The 19467-nt window shown below is 39.6% G+C and overlaps 1 protein-coding gene across 4 annotated transcripts in view; it reads right to left on the bottom strand.

Annotated features, from left to right (window-relative positions):
- LOC146456634 (uncharacterized) overlaps positions 1–16339 on the bottom strand; it is a 27963-nt gene extending 11624 nt beyond the window's left edge. Inside the window, exons 1-6 of one of the 4 annotated variants that reach the window (XM_085093098.1) lie at positions 15133–15151; positions 14926–14985; positions 11784–11855; positions 10071–10205; positions 9312–9599; positions 7129–8247 (exon numbers count right to left, since the gene is read on the bottom strand). In XM_085093098.1, coding sequence (XP_084949224.1) covers positions 7919–8247; positions 9312–9599; positions 10071–10205; positions 11784–11855; positions 14926–14985; positions 15133–15136 — 888 coding nt within the window. In that variant the 5' untranslated portion in view covers positions 15137–15151 and the 3' untranslated portion in view covers positions 7129–7918. Of the gene's footprint in view, positions 1–932; positions 1111–7128; positions 8248–9311; positions 9600–10070; positions 10206–11726; positions 11856–14925 lie in introns of those variants that run through there. The other 3 variants (XM_085093101.1, XM_085093099.1, XM_085093100.1) reach the window with 3 other exon arrangements.
- Positions 16340–19467: the final 3128 nt, after the last annotated feature.

Raw genomic sequence — 19467 nt, 5'->3', positions numbered from 1 at the left:
GAAGTTGTTCTGTATCCAGTGAGTATTGATGGTCAAAACTTTGCAATGATCATCAATACTCACTGGATACAGAACTATCTCTCCAGAATCTTTTCCCCTTCTTCCAGAAATCTTTTTTGTGAAAGATTGCATTGAAGAAATTACACGTTTTGTGGCCGCGGTAAAATAATTTTCCGTGGGAAATAAATTCATCGAACACGACAGCGCTTCACGCCCGTTGTACATTTCGTCGCGTCAGAAATAGATTTTCAACCGCAAACTAGCCTGTGGAACCTCAAAAAGACCATGCTCATCAAAATAGTTGCTATGTTCACAAACCTTTTCATCTCCTCATTTGATTCTACAATACGAGTAAAGAGGGCTTTCCACCCAGCCCCAGCTTCGCGAGGTTTTGTGAGTCACGTATTTCTAGTATTAAGTAGTGTTTGAATAATTTTGAAAGTAAAAATTAAAATGGGATTAGTTGAAGTTTTATGGATGAACGGTTTGAAGACAGAGCAAAACTTACGAAAGATAAAAATACGAACATTCAGCTTGAGGCGCAGTGGTGAAGTGGTTATCGCGTTCATGGACTGTAGATTGGACCGTCTCACTGAATATCAGGAGATCTTTATAGAAGATTACACGGTGATGTTGTTTCCTAAAACAGAAGCTTCGATCGCGCCACGTTCCTTCTCTATCCATGCAGGTTTATAAAAGGATACTACGAAACCGCCAGGAAAATTCCACTTAAGTGCATGGTAACTTTGAAGGACTAGCATATCATCCAGGGGGGGTAGCACAATATTCCTATATAGTTGCTTCTGATGTTACAGAAAATGGAACAAATCACCAGCTCTAGTGAGCCAACTCGATTGTTCGATTCGCGAGAATTAACGAGGAGCTAAACTTTATCTTAGCTCTAATTCCGTATATTCTAATGGACAACCTACCTGGTATCAATTGATTCTCCGACTCCCCAAAGCCAAGTTAAGTTCTGCGCCAATAAGCACTGCAGGAATAAGGAAGGTGTTGGGTGTGTGAACTCTGTAATAGCAACTCGGTAATGGCCTATTGGTTGCTGTGTACGTTTTACCACTTATTCAACGAGCTGAAAGCTTTGAGTGACAGCTAGTGAAAACATTCCCAGTCCTCTCACCCATGCCCTCCTTCACATTTATTGCATCCTCTCTGCTAAAGCAGCGCTCCTCCCAAACTGAGACAGTATAAAATAGTTGTCTAAATTGCTAATCATTTAGGTAATTACCAGTAAATAGGAAAACAGAAAGCCAATTGAACTGTATTTCTCACTTTCTGTTCTTAATTTTCCCTAATGAATATACTTTATTGTAGGAAATTGACACTGCGTGCTAAATCGAACCGACCGTTTGCGTTGACGTACACCGTATGCAAACAAATCAAGTGAACTCGTCAACTTGTGCAAATATCAATAAGATTGCTTTAGTGTTCGTTAAGAGTTTTTAAGATTATCAAGAATATTTGGATAAATATGTTGCCATAACTACCTTACTGTCGGAAATTAACACGAATTTCAAAAATATTTTGCGCGACGCTAATTTTCTATCACTTTAACCGAAATCCAGTCGAGCCTCCCGTATTAAAACGGACAACCTAGGGGCCAGAAAAAGTGTCCGCTTTTTTAGGGGGACGCCGAAGACGCTAACAGCTATAAACACGTGTTTGGATGAGATGGAAGAGTTTAAAGGAAGAGATACAGCATGACCAAAAAAGCTTACAAAAAAAGGTCTTCAAAAGTGAGAGTGCTTAAATATTAATTATTTTTATAGATTGTATATAAACGATGTAGATTTTTTATACGGTGAGTCAAGCTGCGGCTTTGTCCCGCAGTGAATAGTGAAAGAAATAAACACTGTGGAATGAAAAACCGCTTTGGCTTAAATTGCAGAATATCTTGCCACTCGAACAACATCCTACGTAGCCGGCTAACTAATTAATATGTATTTCTAGTTCTTCAAACGATGTAGTTTTTTATGCAATGAGTCAAGCTGCGCCTTTCTCCCCTATTTGTGTCTGCAGAGGTTTTTAGAATAGCCATAAAACAGCAGTGAACAGTTAAATCTTGAAAAAAAAAAAACATAACTCATGACAGGAGCCGACAACGATTGTTCTTTAGGAGTGGCATTTGACAGACAAAACCGACGATAAGGTAGGGCATTTGAACACCATTTTGGCCCGAGGGGGCGGGAATTTGAACGATCCAATCTTCCCGGGGTATCCAATCGATGGAATCGATAATCGATGACAATCGATATGAATCGATACCAATCGATATCAATTAATCGATTGATATTGATAATCGATGACCAATCGATGGCGAAGGTTCGTGTGGTTATCGATTGGTATCGATTATCAATACTAATCGATAGATAAATTGGTATCGATTGGTATCGATTGGTTGCAGATCGGACGGAACCGGAATCGACGCATAAAAAACACAACTTTGTACGCAGTAATTATAAACACATTTTAACGTCAATGCCGCGTCCACAGGATTCCTTTTTTTTGACAACTTAAAAGTTTGTTCCATGGGCCAATCTATAGACTTCAAAAAACGGAAAGTGGTTGCATCTAGTCTGAAATGTCAGCCGTCTCCTCCCCCTAACCCACAGGGGGCGCCCCCTGTGGGTTAGGGGGAGGGGACGGCTGACATTTCAGACTAGGTTGCATCGTGCCTTCACAGAAAAATTCTGGTAACAGAAGTTGTACTTTTGCAAACAATGAAATTGCCAACAACAGCAGCATGAGTAGTTGCAAAATAATGAATAAAGCAGAAAACCTAGCCTTACACAAAGACTGATCCCATACATACAAACTAAAAAATCTATGAAGGCGCCAATTGTGTCTAAAAGAAATAAAATATGGAGCAAAAGATTAAAAAGACGTTCCTCTTTTCATCCTAGTAGTAAGCGATGAGCCATTTTAGTTTTGGTGTTTGGTATATTGTGGGTCGGAATTTGTTTAACCAATTTCGTCCCCAGGGCTTCCTAAAAATGGCAGATGATCGGACAAGTAGCGTGCGTGACGTCTGTTCAAGGTTGCTGAGCCAATCGATAGCAATCGATGAACGGTTTTTGTGTGGTTATCGATTGGTCATTGATTGGCCGATACCAATCGATACCAATTAACTAATTTTATCGATTGATATCGATTGGTCGATTGAATTTCCGATTATCGGTTTCCATCGATTGGATACGCCGGGAATCTTTAAAAGTTCAAATGCCCGGGGTTTGCCCGGGGGGGGGGGGGAATGTTGAAGTTTCGAGTTAATCGGCGCATTATTTCCCACGGAAAACAAGAGAGGATCCTCTCTTGAGGAAAATTATTTTACCGCGGCCACAAAACGTGTAATTTCTTCAATGCAATCTTCCACAAAAAAGATTTCTGGAAGAAAGGGAAAAGATTCTGGAGAAATAGTTCTTTATCCAGTGAATATTGATGAACATTGCAGTTGAAATTTGATCCGGCACGCAAACTTTCCCGATGTATACAAATTTTGCTTCAGACAACACCAGACAGTCTGACGTCATTCATACTTTGTTTTTCACTGTTCCTAGGCAAAAATGCAGACATCTTCAACGAAATATATATACAAATACAGTCGAACCTCCCTTTGCGACCACCTCTTGTAAGCAACCACCTCTCATTAGCAACCACTTTTCCAAAATACCAAAAGTTTTCAAGTCAAATCACCATAGATGGAACCTCTCGAAGGCCGGGCGACCACCTCTCGTAAGCGACCACTTTTAGGGATAATTGTTTAAAATTTTCAATTGTTTTTAACCTCCCGTAGGCGATCATTTGACACAAAATCGGTTGTGTCTCTCAAATTGAAATTGAAGAATGTGTCGCTGTAACATATTGGCCACATCATTGCAGCGGACGCCGTAAATCTCACAGTCGGAGCTACCGGAAGTGTTTCCCGATATAGCATTGAAACAATTGATAAAATACACATGCACTATACTTCACACTGAAATAAACTTTAATCAGATTGGATCCCTTGTAGGAAAAAAACTATCTTAGCTTTTATCTTTCTTATCTTTTTGCTTATGTTCCGTTCCCTGAAAAATTTAGACAGCGCCACCTGGAGTAATAAAAGAGTCAAGTTTCTTTCACAATAATTGTCTCAATCGCTGTATTAAGAAATTTGTGAGATACAAACAATAATCACCATAGATCCTAAGATTTTTTGCCTAGAATAATTTTGGACCAGTCTTAACATACTTATAGCTAAGAAAAGTTATTACTATGGGTTTCGATTAGCACTGGCAAAAGGGTTAGGTCTCGGTAATTACCATATGTATATTACCCGAAATTTAGACCCCCTGTGGTGTGACCTCTGGTAAGCGACCACCTCCCGTAGGCGACCACTTATCCTTGACATTATGGGTGGTCGCTTACGGGAGGTTCGACTGTATATAAATATATTTTTCGCTCGAATTCGCGCGGCTTAGCTCCGCTTGGGCCGGCTCGGCCCGACAAATTTATTGCCCTCGCTTCGCGAGGAATAATTTTCCGTGGGAAATAAATTCATCGAACACGACAGCGCTGCACGCCCGTTGTACATTTCGTGGCGTCAGAACTCAGAAATAGATTTTCAACCGCAAACTAGAAACAAACGAACGCGACCACTGCCACCCCTCAATCTGAATCCGCTGTAAAAAATGCTTTTTTCGCAGACTCCACTTCATGTAACATAAGACCGTTTAGGTATTGACCACGAATAAATAAATTTTATGTGTACTGTCACGTACAAGAAAAAGCGATTCGCGCGTGTAAATAAAAGCCATGATTATAGACAAAAACATAACGTTACGAGAAAACATTTTTTTCTCCTTTGATGCTCCATTATTTTAAAGGAAAAACAGCTCGAGTTGGTGAATGGGCTACGTTTTGCTGTTTGGCTCACGGCAATAATTATTTCTTGGACAAGTTCGCGCGAACTTTTCATGGAAATATTTCATGGGCCTAGGCTATTGCTGGTTTATTCACCGTTCATTTCATATGCCTTTGACTCAGTGGCCATTATGGCACCTAAAGAACAAATTTATTTGGAGACTCCGTCAACTATTCACAACTGTGATTCTTGTTGAGTACATCTATGCTTTTAGGGGTTCAGTTTTAGAACAATGTCGTATAATTTTTTTCAGTCAAGCAATGGTTTTAGCAATGGTTCAAAATTGTCAACCAATTATGCAAATCATGAATGTTTGACGAAAGGTCATAATTTATTGACAAAAAAGTCTGTAGTATGGTATGTGATTGTAAATTCTGGTGATTTCACTTGCCAATTTTAATAGTTTTTACACTACCGTTTTTCTTGAAGTCATGTAGTTCTGACGAGTACAGTTGTCTTACACGTGTGTTCAAGTATCTAGGGAAATAAAATTGTAAAATTTTGGTAGTTTTTGCTAGCAAAGTGAATGCCATAAGACTTCCAAAAATCCTCCTCAGAATGTTGAAAAATGCAGTTCCGAGAGTCTAATTTTCAAAATTTTCTGGTGGGGGGGGGGGGGGGGGGGCATGCCCCCGGACCCCCCTAGCAGCTCAGGCCTCCGGCCATCGAGTGCCAAGCATCCCCGCCTTCTACACCTTTAGGACCCTTCTACTTGAAAAGTTAATGACACCCCTGCCTCAGGATTTCAATTTTTATTCCGTTTTTGTTTGATGTCTCTCCAGCTAATGTCTGGAACCTGATGCAGCGATTTGGCAAAGAAATTCGTGCGGCCAGCTCCGTGACAGTCAAACTCTACCCATTCATGCGACAACTACAGGACAAATACGAGTGTGACACGGACGATGAAGTGGCAACAGCAAACGAAGAGTGTGAAGCGACCCTGAGTTACAGCCTGGAGCCTGAGTCAGAGACTTACAAGGATAACACACCGTAGAGGTGTTATGTGACAAGATGCTATTGTCGAGTCACCCGTTGCGTGACGCTTAGAGAATTAAGTGTCATGGAGCATCATTGAACTAAAACCGAATGTAAACTATGAACAGTACAAAATAGTTTTAGTGACTGTAAGAAACAACGACACTTTGGAATATTTAAACCATGCGTTCTCTTATTCTGTTCAACCACAACGTTGATAATACAATGACGAACCAATATTTAAAGAAGACTGTTGTGAAAGTTGTACCATTAATAACCCTTTGAAGTCTTTTCCATGAACTATAGGAAAAAGGCAAAGAGGTACTTTATTGTGATCATTTGAGGCTAACTAAACTTTATCAAGTCGAAATGCATTTCATCATGGCTGATTTGAAACACATTGCTGTCCAGCGGGGAAAGTACTTGGTATGACCTGGTTGTCGTACCCAAGCCCCACCGGCCAAAAGAAACAAGTGACTCTGGTCAGGGGAATGCGTATTAAGGTGAATAATCGTCTGATTCCAATTCACACGTTCCATTCCAATTCGCCACCCTTTAAAAGATCCAAAAAATGAAATTATTGTCCGGTATGTTTGCAAACAGATGGTAAAATTTTTAAAAAGAAGACCTTATGTCTGATTTTAAAAAACATGTTTCGATCACCTTCAGTTGTAAGAGAAAAATTGCACAATTTAAGCTTGAATATATGATAACGCTGTACAATAGAGCGGTTTTTGATTGAGTGTCGTAAACCAAAATCAAAGTAATTACTCTGACCAATCAGAACAGACGTGAACAGCGCAATGAACCAATCAGAATTCGAAGCAAGTACACGTCGCGGCAAGCGCGGGAAAACGCGTGCGAGCAAGTCACAATTGGTTTGGGTTTGGCTTCCCATTGGCTGGGAAAATGGCGCCAACTTTGCCAACCGATCACAGACCGCAGTAAAACAAACCCAACGCAATCGTGAAATTACTTTAGACACTCAACTGAAATCCGCTCTAGTAACAAATGCAAAACTTTATCGTTCGAGAAAACAAGAAATCAGTCAAGACGAGACAACAAAAGAAATTAAAGCGAATCTTGATATATGTTTAAGGGGAAGAAATGCTTAATTAGTAAATTAAGGGTATCACTCTTTCTTTCTCCCCAAACCTGGGGAGAACACTCTTTGGCTGCGGGAAGGCTGGGATCTGTTACAGGAACGTTATCAAGGAGACATCACAGCACGAAACTTTGGTCCAACAGTCGAGTTTTAATCCAATACGCAACCAAAGAATATTTTACAAAGCATTTGTATTTATGACAAACTACAGAAGCGACGCGATTGGGGAAAAGGTCTAACACAACGTCTTATGCGCTCTTTAAAACATAATTAGAGGAAATGGAATTAAGCTTTTATAACATTTTAAAATAACTTTCAAAAGAATACTGGTAAATAGCAGTTTAATAACAGGCTACGCAGGTTACAATAACACTTTAACGCTTAATTACAGTTATGATCTTATTAAACAACAGCAGATAATAGTCACGGTTATTGAAATGGAAACTCTAAGTGAATGTTGGCTTTTACAATATTATTTATCGGCGATGCAAATAAACTTGTTAATCCTATATTCTTCCCTTACATATGGAACAATTTTTAAAGCCGTAGCATCTAAGGATCGCGGGTCCGTCCATGCACGATTTACTAGCTTGTTCACATGTACGCGCGTGCATTAATATTGATTTTTATTGAGCTGATGCCTTCGTCTTACAATTTCTTCTAATACAGTTTTAAGCTGGTTGCACTTTAAAGATTGCCTCGTAACCAGGCGCGATCTACAAGAGGAAGTTTGGGAACAAATTTTCGAAGCACGTAAAGCACCTTGGGAAGAGCCTTCTCATGGCTCGTTGCGTTGACCATGTTTCATTCTGACGAGCAAGTTATGTTCTCTTTTTTCCTTGTACAAGTAGTGCCTGGGTACGAGGCAGGTTAAAAGACAACAAACAAACCAAAAAAAACCCCTCGATTTCGCTGTTTTCTTATTTGGTCTCGTAAAACGTTTCTATTTCGTCTGGTTGGAAATTATAGGAACCTGCCAAGAACGTTTTGGCTGCGGTGGTTGTGTACGTGGCACCGTTTTGTGGTGTGTAGGTGTGACCAAGGTTTGTGTAGGAGTTTGTATTGGTTGATGCATCGTTAGCAATGTACAAGTCATGCCCGCCTCCGAAGGTTGGTCCATACCCTACGTTGTTGTACACAGCGTTGCCTGTGTTTTGGTAGACTGGCAATTTAGTTGCTGCTGTATTCATTTTGTTCACTAATGAGAACAAAAATGCGTTGGAATCTGAGACGTATCCAGTTCGGCTACCTATTGGCAAAGTAAAAAGAAATGGAAACCAAAAATGAGAAATTATTTATATGTCCCTAATCAAGCTTCCTAACATCAAAAAAGACGGCTGTTGTGGGGCTGTAGAGTATTATTTTTCTTTCGGACAAAAAACTTTCGAATGAATATCAATATACGAAATACATATTTTGAACTGCACTTTAAATCTCGCGCGTAATGAAGTATGACGCGTGCGCTCGTGACCAGACTCCCCACGCGCGGAAAACAAGTACTAGCCACCTTAAGTAGTTGCGAAAAGAAAGCTTGAAAAAATTCAGGCTTGAACGGGATTCAAACCCATGACCTCTGCGATCCCGGTGCAACTGGAATAAAATAATAAACCCGTGATGGATGAATAAATGAACATGAATAAATTCATTCATATAACTGCATGCCGGGATCTTTCATCTATTTAAAAAACTTTCGGACGTTTATTGGCACAAAATGAAATGAAAAATTTCGGCGAAATTCGGGGAAATTTCCTCTTTAGATATAAGCCTCTTGAAATTGAAATTGTATTACTATTTTAAAATAAAACCTGAAACATCACTCATGATCAAGGAGGCAGTTGATGGTACATACTGACATCACCCACGCTTACATTACTCGTTACAAGGACTCCTTTGCCCCGAGCGTATATACAACTCCTGTATACGCGTGTAACGGCCTCTTCACAGACCTGTTTATTTTTAGATTAAAGTTGCCGCAAATTCAGTTTCCCAAGGTAGCCTTACTAATCAGTCTCCGCGTATTTCTCGCGCGAGCCTGATTTTAAATTTTCGCGGGAAATAGTGTTCTCATTCGTAGTGGCTAAAAAATTGAAAGACTGATCCGTGAAAACTTCGTGACATGGACTCGGCATAGGAGCTGTACGCTCCGGGAGGTGGAGGCCAAGGAATGATTTGGTTGGGTGTACGTTAACTGTATGTATTCACGGGCTTATATTTGGAATTTTATGATATATTTATTTTTACTGAGTCTAAATTTTCCTAGTCTAACATGTTCTCTCGCTTAAAATTAAACACGCCAAAAATGAAGTGACTTACTCCATGAAACACTAATATAACCCCCAAAGATGTACTTTGCGGCAACCTGGATGATAGTAACAGTCGGTCCTTTTTCATCGCACAGAGAGTGGAATGTCGATGCAGCCCAGCCATCACGTGACGCTCGCCAGCAGAGTTCCCAGCGATGTTCGCTCTGCGCAACCGGTTGTAGCCAGTTGGTTAAATTGGCCAAGTGTTCCGCGTTCTTTCCCACAATGACAGAATTTTCCAAACCATTTGCACTGAGTTCTTCAGAACCCCCAGAACTAGATTGATTTGAAGCTGAACCTGAAGAAATGCAATTAGTCACATTAGTTATGCTTGCTCGCCTCACTCAAGTTTAGATTTTCTGTTTTCCTCGTAGGCAAAGGATCAATGACAAAGTGGTAACGCTAGTCAGCGACGTTAAAAATGTGAAACGAGACCTTAGTGGTACACAAAAGCGTACCCTGGAACTAACTAAACACATAGACGATCTCGCCCAGTATTTGAGGAGAGACTGTATTGAAATTTCTGGTCTTAAACCAACTTCAAAACTGAAGCTTTTTTATCTCTGAAAAATGCACAGTTACCCCCAATTTTCTTTTTGGATACCAAGAGTACTTGCTAAGTTCTGCTTTCTCTTTATAGTTTTAAAGAGCGCAAAAATATCCCTGTGTTAGTAGGCACCACCCATAGGTAACTCGAGTATCTGAAGATGCACATGCGCAGTAACAAAAGTAGGCACCGTCCCTAAGAAATAACTTTCTTTTCACTCACCTTGACCACCTTCGTCGCAAGTTGCAATCATAGTGGAGAGATCATGAAGGAGCACGTTTTGAACCTCAATTAGTTTCTTAATCGCTTTTATCTTTTTATTCATCTTGCCCTTGCAGCATTTCGCACACGTCAACACTGTAAGAGGCAGCACAGGAATTATAATTATTACTACCATTCCCCAAAGTCACTTGCTATATATGCGTACGTGATTTAAAAGCAGCCGAAACTTTGACTTGTAACAGTAGACTCAACAATGTCCTTTCTGGTTGTTCGAGGTTGTCGATTGAGCTGTTCATTCAAGTGGCGTTCTTTAAACTGTCGCTGAACTTGTTCCGGTTGTAATTTTCACTAAATAACCAGGATTTTTACCGCTGCATATTTGCCACAATAATTATTATAGGCCTTGGGCTTGAAATGGGTTGTGCTGATCAGCCCTGAAGTTCCGAATGCCCTCTTTATAGTTCCGACCTCCGAAGAGGGTGCTACAGAATTTAATTTAGCATGGTGACTCCTAACTGAGGTATTTTGCGCAGCTTATGAATATATGTGGGAAAAGCAAATCTTAAAATGAGTTCTTGAAAGATAATTAAGCACTGATTAAGCACTAATAGTTACGTTCTAAAAAGCTTAAAAGACATATTGTATGCGATTTTGCCCCAACTTGGAGCCTACTTATCTTTGAAAAATGCTTGGTTACCCCCAATTTTCTTTTCAGATTCCAGTAGCCCTTGCTAAATTCTGCTTTTCCCGCATAGTCATAAACAGCGCAAATACTACCTTTGTATCGCTAGAGATAATACGAGTTTCTCGTATCATCGCGAGATGCGTAGAACGCATGCGCAGTAGCAAAAGGGAGCACCGTCCTCAGCGAAAATCTTGTTTACGTAGCTGTAGTGATCGGGTTATAAAGAATCAAAATAGAAAATTCACTCAAAATGTGATAAAACTGACCAATCCTCTCCATAGACTATCAATTCAGTGAGAGCCGCCAAATGAAGCTCAGACTGCAAAACATGCAGTCCGCGCTTTTGGGTGTCAGTTAAAAGTTCCTCGTAATTATCGCCAATTTCTGCTTCCAAGGTGCCAATTTAGTCCTGGTGATCCAGTGCTGGTTTAGCCCCTAGTGGACTCATTTTGGTCACAATTTGGTGCCGAAATTGACCCTATCAAAAACCGCTACAGCCCATCCTTGGACTCATTTTAAGGGGGGACTTAACCTAAATTTGAAGAGGTTTTAAGAAGGGATGGAAGAAAGAAAATGATTTTTGGAACACCAGCAGACAGTGGATACCCACGCAAGAGCACCCCAGGTTGCTAGTGGACTAACTTGGTGTCAGTCTATTAATTATTAACTACAAATTGTAATTTTAAAACTTCACTACTGAAATCTTCAATGTTTCTTATTTCTCAAAATTTTACCAATCCTTCTAGAAAAACTATCTCCTCCCAAATATACCCAAAAATCACACAAAAATTCATAAAACACCCCACAACATAGATTCACGGGGTGAGCGTAGGGTTTTTGGATTGCTTGAAACGTGAACGAGATATTTCAATTAAAGCTATGTCAAGTGGCGGAAAAATGGCGTTTAGGTTAAATCCCCCCTTAATTGTTGGTGTTATTTATTAATTTGACAAGGAAGTGACTTAAATTACTTTGTCTTTACGCCTCGGATGCCACTCAGTTTTCGATTACATTAATTTTACGTTCACCTGCTTCCAATGTCACCAAGGTTATCACGAGGAATAGAAAGAACAATTTGCCCTTAACAGCCATCTTTGAGTCTGTCGAGATACGAAAAAAGAAAAAAAGAAAACAAACAATCACGAGTTGTTATTTTTCATTGCATACTGACAAAAACGTATTGAAAGGTGGGATTAGTAGACTAAGATAGCACTGCTTTTCTCTACTGCCAGGGCCCAGTTGCTCGAAGCATGGTTAGCGCTAACCCGGGTTAAATACCATGACAACCTGTAGGTTTTAATACCTCTTAACCAATGGTTAGCGCTAACCATGCTTCGAGCAACTCAGCCCTGATATATTAGACAAGATATTATGCTTAATAACTATATATTAAAAAAAATAATAATGATAAATGCTTTGTTTATAGTGGAAATGCACTTAGCTACCCAAAGTTACTTTACAGGCATTCCACTCAGAAATAACGGGAAACAAATAATAATCAAATCGAACATAACATGTTAAAAATCTCAACTAACAGGAGGCAAACCAGCTGGCTATTTACAAGCATGGCCGAGCCGGGATCTTTGGGCCCTAACCACTGGGCCACGCCGCTTCCTTTCCATATGAAATCTTACAAACAGTTGAAAACAAAAAGTGTAAACCACTATATCTAAAATACAAAACTGAATGCAAGGCTGGCACTACGGCAAAGGGCAGATTTATTAGTGGCCAATATTTCGACTAATAGAATCAGTCTTCCTCAGGGCCAGAGCTATACTGAAGGAAAATATAATAACGGCTTGAAAAATACATGGAAAAACATGATTGGCTAACACATGATATGATGACAGCGTACTTGTAAATATGAGATAACAAAAATATACTAACGGCTCCTAAAATTAAAATTTGAAAAAATACATGCAAAAAAATGATTGGCTAATACATGACATGAAGACAGCGTACTTGTAAATATGAGATAACAAAAATATAGAAGTGTATAATCAAGGTTCAGTGTTCGTTTTTCCTGTTAATGCCTTCTGGAGATAAAGTTTTCCCTCTATGAATTAGAAAAGCCTCGCGTGCCTTACGGCGGGAGGCATTGATGGTGGGTTGTAGTTCGAGAGGGATAAGTCGCATGTCCGTAGAAGAGTGACCTGGTAAGTTGAAGTGTGTAGGGACTGCTGCTGTGGAGTTGGCGTGATGTGGGTTGTTTGTCGCTTGTCTGTGTTCTGTGAACCTTTCACGGATCGTGCGTTTGGTCTCCCCTATATACTGTTTTTTACATTTTTTACATACAATCATATATAGTAGAATTACAGGTTATATGTTGTTTTATTTGTCTTGTTTCGCCGGTGTTGCTAAAAGTGTACGAAGTTCTTGCATCGTCAATGTAAGGGCAAGTGAGACATCCATGAGTGGAGTTGCACTATATCTAGTTTGCTGCTTGGTAAACTCTTCAGACTTTTAGTGGCGCCGGGTAAGTTAATATACTTTTAAATATAAATCAGTAACTGTATATAAAATGCAATACAGTTACTATGGCAAATAAACAAAGATAATTTTTGTTTATATATGTATATGTATATGTATATGTATATGTATATGTATATGTATATGTATATGTATATGTATATGTATATGTATATGTATATGTATATGTATATGACCAAATACTGAAATCGTGATGACATTTAAAGCTGATAAAAAAAAAAAACAAACAAGCAAAATAAAAGACTACAAGCAAGCTTTCCAGTTGTGATTTAAATACGGTGTTATCCACTAAAAATAGCCTCAAAAAATCCGTCTGACGTTGTTAGATGTAAACGCGAAATTTTATCCTCCAAAGAAGTTTTTTGCCTTCCTTGTTACTTTGTTTACCTGTTGTTTTGTTTGTTTCTGTTAATAATAATAATAGTAAAAAAATAATGAGAATCCCCGAAGATAACCCGCGAGCATTGCCATTGCTTCCGAAGGTATGATGAATGTTATCCCTGATATTGGCTCCTGGTGTTAGCCTGCGTAATGGCGCATGAAAATATAGGGCGCGAGAAAGAACGGGACGCGCGAGGGAGGGAGACACGCGAGGAAGAACGGGGCGCGCGAGGGAGATAGACACGCGAGGAAGAACAGGGCGCGCGAGGGAGAGAGACGCGAGGGGTAAAGGAGCTCCACGAAATAATAGAACACAGCTAAATTTGGCAGGCAAGTAATCTGGAAAAAAATGGTTCGCGCGATTGATTAACAGTTAGTTGATAATGAGGCTTAGAAAAATTCACATCAGCTGCAATAGTAATTTGGCAATGGATTTGCGTTAACTTGTCCTCCATCCTGAATCGCTACCTCAAAATTATTCAAAATTTTTCTATATAAGAATGTAATAAAAAAAGGTTGTTACATACATTAGGTGCATACTAGTTTCGTAAAAAGTGAGACCAATACTGATTACTTTAAACTCATTTCTATTCATTTTTGATACAGTGTTACTGACTAGAAATCGTTTTGTTTGCCACATTAACAAAGTTTAATATAAAGTAGTGTTCGATTGATTTTGAAAGTAAAAATTAACCTGGGATTAGTTGAAGTTTTACGGATGGACTTTGCAGGTAAATTTTAACACACTTCAAGTCTGAAACAGGTAGGTATTGCGTTTTTTGTTCTACCTGTTTAACCCCAAAATCCCACTGTAAAGTGACGATGTCACCGTTGATTACTTCGGTTTTAAGACAGAGCAAAACTTGCGAAAGATAAAAATGCGAACATTCAGCTTGAAGTTAGCCTCAATTTTGAGGCGCGGTGTTGAAGTGGTTATCGCGTTCATGGACTGTAGATCGGATCTTCGGAGATCTTAGGAGATCACACGGTGATTCAAGGTTGGATTCTGCATTGTCGTGTTGTCTCCTAAAACAGAAGCTTCGATAGCGCCACCTTCTTTTTCTTCATCCAAGCAGGTTTATAAAAGGATGATACGAAACCGTCAGGAAAATTCCACTAAAGTGCACGGTAATTTTGATGGACTGGCAGAATATTCTTATATAGTTGCTTCTGATGTTGCAGAAAGTGGAACAAATCACCATCCCTGGTGAGCCAACTGGATTGTTCAATTCGCGAGAATTAACGAGGACCTAACCTTTATCTTAGCTCTAATTCCGTATATTTTAATGCACAACCTACCTGGTATCAAATTGATTCTCCGACTCCCCAAAGCCAAGTTAAGTTCTGCGCCAATAAGCACTGCAGGAATAAGGAAAGTGTTGGGTGTGTCAACTCTGTAATCGCAACTCGGTAATGGCCTATTGGGTGCTGTATACGTTTTACCACTTATTCAGCGAACTGAAAGCTTTGAGTGACAGTTAACGAAAACATTCCCAGTCCTATCACCCATGCCCTCCTTCACATTAATTGCATCCTCTCTGCGAAAGCAGCGCTCCTTCCAAACTGAAACAGAATAAAATAGTTGTCTAAATCACTGATCATTTAGGTAATTACCAGTACATAAGAAAACAGAAAGCCAGTTGAACTGTATTTCTCCCTTTCTGTACGTACTTAATTTTCCCTAATGAATATACTTCATTGTAGGAAATTGACACTGATATAAATAATTGCGTGCAAAATCGAACTGACTGTTTGCGTTGACGTACACCGTATGCAAACAAATCAAGTGAATTTGTCAACTTGTGCAAATATCAACAAGATTGTTACTTGGATAAGTATCTTGCCATAACTACCTTATTGTCGGAAATTAACACGAATTTCAAAAATCTTTTGCGCGACGCTAATTTTCTATCTCTTTTTACCGAAATACAATCCAGCTAGCCTCACGCATTAAAACGGACACCCTTGGGGCCAGAAAAAGTGTCCGCTTAAGAGAGGTGTCTGTAGCGTTTGTATGTAGCTGAGAACGTCCGCTTACGAGAGGTGTCCACCTACGGGAGATGTCCCGAGATTCGACTGTAAATAGCTTCATCCTGTCCAAGTACGTTATCGACAATTTGTAAATTTTCCATGTTGATTTTAGCAAATTTCCCAGTGGAATTACAATGTTAGCGATTGTTCACGTAAACGTTTAGCTAGTCTCCCTCCACGGTATGTGGGTGCCATTTGTAAATGTTTTATTTAGACCAAATTCGTGCTGTGTTTTCCGTTATTTATAAATAATTGGAAGTGATCGATAGAAAATTTATTTCTAAACAACAACAACAAGGAACAACAGTACTCGTTGAGTGATATGTAAATTATTAGGTTTAACTCATTTTCGCTATTCGTTTCAATGAATTCACATTTAGGGGGGAACCTCCTGGAATTATCAAAAGTGCTCATCTTAATACCAACCCCTTCACGGCTCACGTTAATTCCTTACTTGGAAAAAATAACATCACTTTTCGCGTTAATTTACCGGCTTTTTTCAAGAATAATTCCTTTCAGTTTAATTTAAGTCGCGTTAATTTCAAATACTTAAATATCAACATAAGCGTTAATTTCCACAGTGCAATATTTAAACGTATTTACATTTTCTAGCAAAACCATATGCTCTTTTTCCGTGGAAGAATGATTACCCAGTCACACCTGTCGAACAGCTGCTAAAACAAGACCTAGCTCTCCGAATCACGGCAAACCATCTATTTTCACGCTGCTTTGATATTTGCTTAGCGAGACTGTAGTTAGCCGATAGCAGAGAGGAATCTCTTAGAACCCTTTATTTGAATATGGTCCCATGTCTTCCACGTGTCACGTTTTCGCGTGGGAGGCGATTTTCGCGCGCGTTCGTGTCCCGGCTTCTAACACGGTTCGAAAGCCGGAGTGCTCCGTTCATTACTAGCTCCCTGCATGGCAATTACTGGGCAGATATAAGGAAGGTTGGCCTGAAATTACTTAATCATTTGCCGTCAAAATTTGCCCTCTTATTCTCTTTTTGTTAACCGACCAAGCAACTGTTGTGAATGTTGTGGAAACATTACTTTAGTCGGTAAAACATTTGACTCGCATGAGCACAAAAATAAACTTGTTCGCTTTTCTAGGCTACAAAACAGTCCGTACCTTTTGTGTTGTAAGTCGTACCGAGGCACTATCTTTGAAAGGAGGCGACTATAGCTAGCGAGGAAATGAAACAATGGGCCCTGTGAGGTTCGCGGCACATTCCGCGCGTCTCGAGTAATTAGCGCGCGCACGTCTAGATCTCCCTTCGTGAATTTCCAGAGGTAAAAAAAAATTGTTTTGCATTCTATCTATTCTTTTCGTAACTGCTTAAGTTGCGTAGTACCGTATTTTCTCGATTAAACGCCGGCTTCGTATAAACGCCGCGTCAAAACTGCCGATTTTTAAATAAACGCCGGGTGCGTTTAATCGGGGCCCCGGCGTTTGATCGGGGTCCAGCGTTTATTAGGGGTCGAGGTCACAAGGACCGGTTACAAGTAAATAGTAACCTCTTGAATGGCACTGTTACTACATACCAAGTACGGTATGCTGTTTTGGTATTTTAATAAACGTTCAAAGGAAAAATACCGGCGTATCATAACTGGGATAGTTGCTGCACAGCAAAATAAAATATAACAATGTATCCGTGTTCGTGTTGTATTATTGACGCACTTTCTTTCTTGTGTTGTAGTGCTCACTGTCGTTTGAATCCCTCCAGCGTTTGTTTATAAGTTGTTTCAGTATTTTCATAATTTGTCCTTTCTGGGAGGAAATCGCGCATTGCACAGTAATAGGGACTTCAAGGCCACCTTGTTCCAAATTGCTTGCTCCAGGGAAAAATCGCCCAGCACTGACAAACTGCCCCTACCTAGGTTTCCGAGGATCGGTAATAATAAATCAACCTGGAAAAATGGCTGAAAATCGCATTTCATTAATAAACGCCGGACCCCGATTAAACGCCGGCCTCGCTAAAAAGCCGGGTCAAAACTGCCGAATTTTAAATAAACGCCGGGGGTGTTTAATCGAGAAAATACGGTAACTGCGAATCCCGTTCAAGCCTGAATTTATTTCAGGCTTTCTTTTCGCAAGTGCTTCAGTTGCGTAGTAACTACGAGGATCTTTCCTCGATCTATTTGATCTTTCATCCGCCGTTCAAAATATATGTTTCATATATTTACATTCATTTAAACATCTTTTATGACTGACATCGAAATCAGCCCTACAACATGTCTGATGACCGCACTTTAGACTGATTGTGAACTAGCTCCACAAGTTGCTCAAATGTTCACAAAAGCTGGTGATGCATTGCTGTGGAAAAATCCAGAAAGTTGTTCAGTTGTTGTCTGCTTTGCGAGCTTTATAATTAAGAGTGAAAACAAACGCGATGCAAACACAAGTACTAGTCCGGAGAGAAGTAAAGGAAACAAATATTCCTGTGCTCTGTGTGCTTGCGCCTGTGCGTGGGTCGTTTGTGAAAATGAATTCGCGTTTTTTCAAACGTCGTCGCGATTATTCCAACTTGCTTTAAATGTCAAATGAAGGTGAAATTTCCTGAAGTTGAATTCTTGGTGACCGCAGTCAAGTTGAGACGGAGGAAGAAAAATTCTTCGTCGTGTGTTTACGCTGTCCATAAAACTTCCCATCAGGAAATTTCACGTCCTAGTACAGTCCTGTAGTGACGGCAAAGAGATGTACCAGAAAGTTTTTGACGTTCTCGTTGCCGTCGCCGTTGCTAAAGCTCCCTAAAAACTGTTGCATCATTCAGACCTCAATCCTCGTGACATACTGTCAAAGCTCAATTACTTTACAAACTCCAACACCTCGCAACTCTCACCCGTTTGTTACCGTTGTGGACAGGCTGTACAAATAAATGATGGACTGACGCAAAATACTGTTTCTTCTCTACTGGCGAAACGCGAACTACATCATGTTAAATAAAATCTCACTTGACTTTTAATACACGAAATCTTATACTCAGATATGAACAGTAGCAAGGTTTGCTTCTGGTATGGTAACAGCAGCTGATATGATACACTTCACACAAGTTGTTACAAGGGATAAATGTAAAAGGAGAATACAGAGGCAAGAAAGGCTAATTTAAATGCAAACAAAATAATTTTAATTTTGGCAATACTTGCCATTATCATCCTTCCTAGAGATTTGCATTTTACAGTTCGTGATTTTTAATTAATAGATAGATTAAGCACCACGTTTACGGCAAACGTTAGATTCGCGTTTATGGTTTCTTGAAAAACTGGGTACATAGATGAAAATAGTGCAGGATAATTCTGGCCTTTGGTGAAAAAATACTCAATTTTCCTGAGAAACTGAAATCAGTGTAGGGTAAATGTAGGGTAAACATGGTCGCGTGATCATTTCTGCCGTTTCTCTATTATGTAATTGTAGCGTTGCACATGTCACGCTTTAATATGCACGTGATGTGACCAAAGAAAGCATTGCATTACGGTGTTGTGCAAAATCGGAAGTTGCCGCTTTATAAAATGGCCTTTGGTCAAGCTAGGATACATATGAATACGTTCTTTATGCTCAGTCCTTCTTAAAATGTGTTGTGGTAATACACAAACAACCATGGTAAAAAAAATAATAGAAAAACAGGTTTACTGGACAGGTTTCGTGGTTGCTGTTGTCGAAGTCGGCTGTCAGAATTCTTATTTAGGGTTTTTCTCCCGACGAAAAACAAACTATATAATCGACCGATTATTGTCTGTGCCGTCATAAATACATAATTTGTCTGCTTATTAAAAAACCCAAGCTAAAAAGTATGACAATGCAACCAATGTT

Source organism: Pavona decussata, unplaced genomic scaffold (genome assembly GCF_977016875.1).
Source record: "Pavona decussata unplaced genomic scaffold, jaPavDecu1.1 SCAFFOLD_254, whole genome shotgun sequence".
Taxonomy (NCBI): Eukaryota; Metazoa; Cnidaria; class Anthozoa; order Scleractinia; family Agariciidae; genus Pavona; species Pavona decussata.
This window is presented reverse-complemented; position numbering and strand designations above follow the sequence as displayed.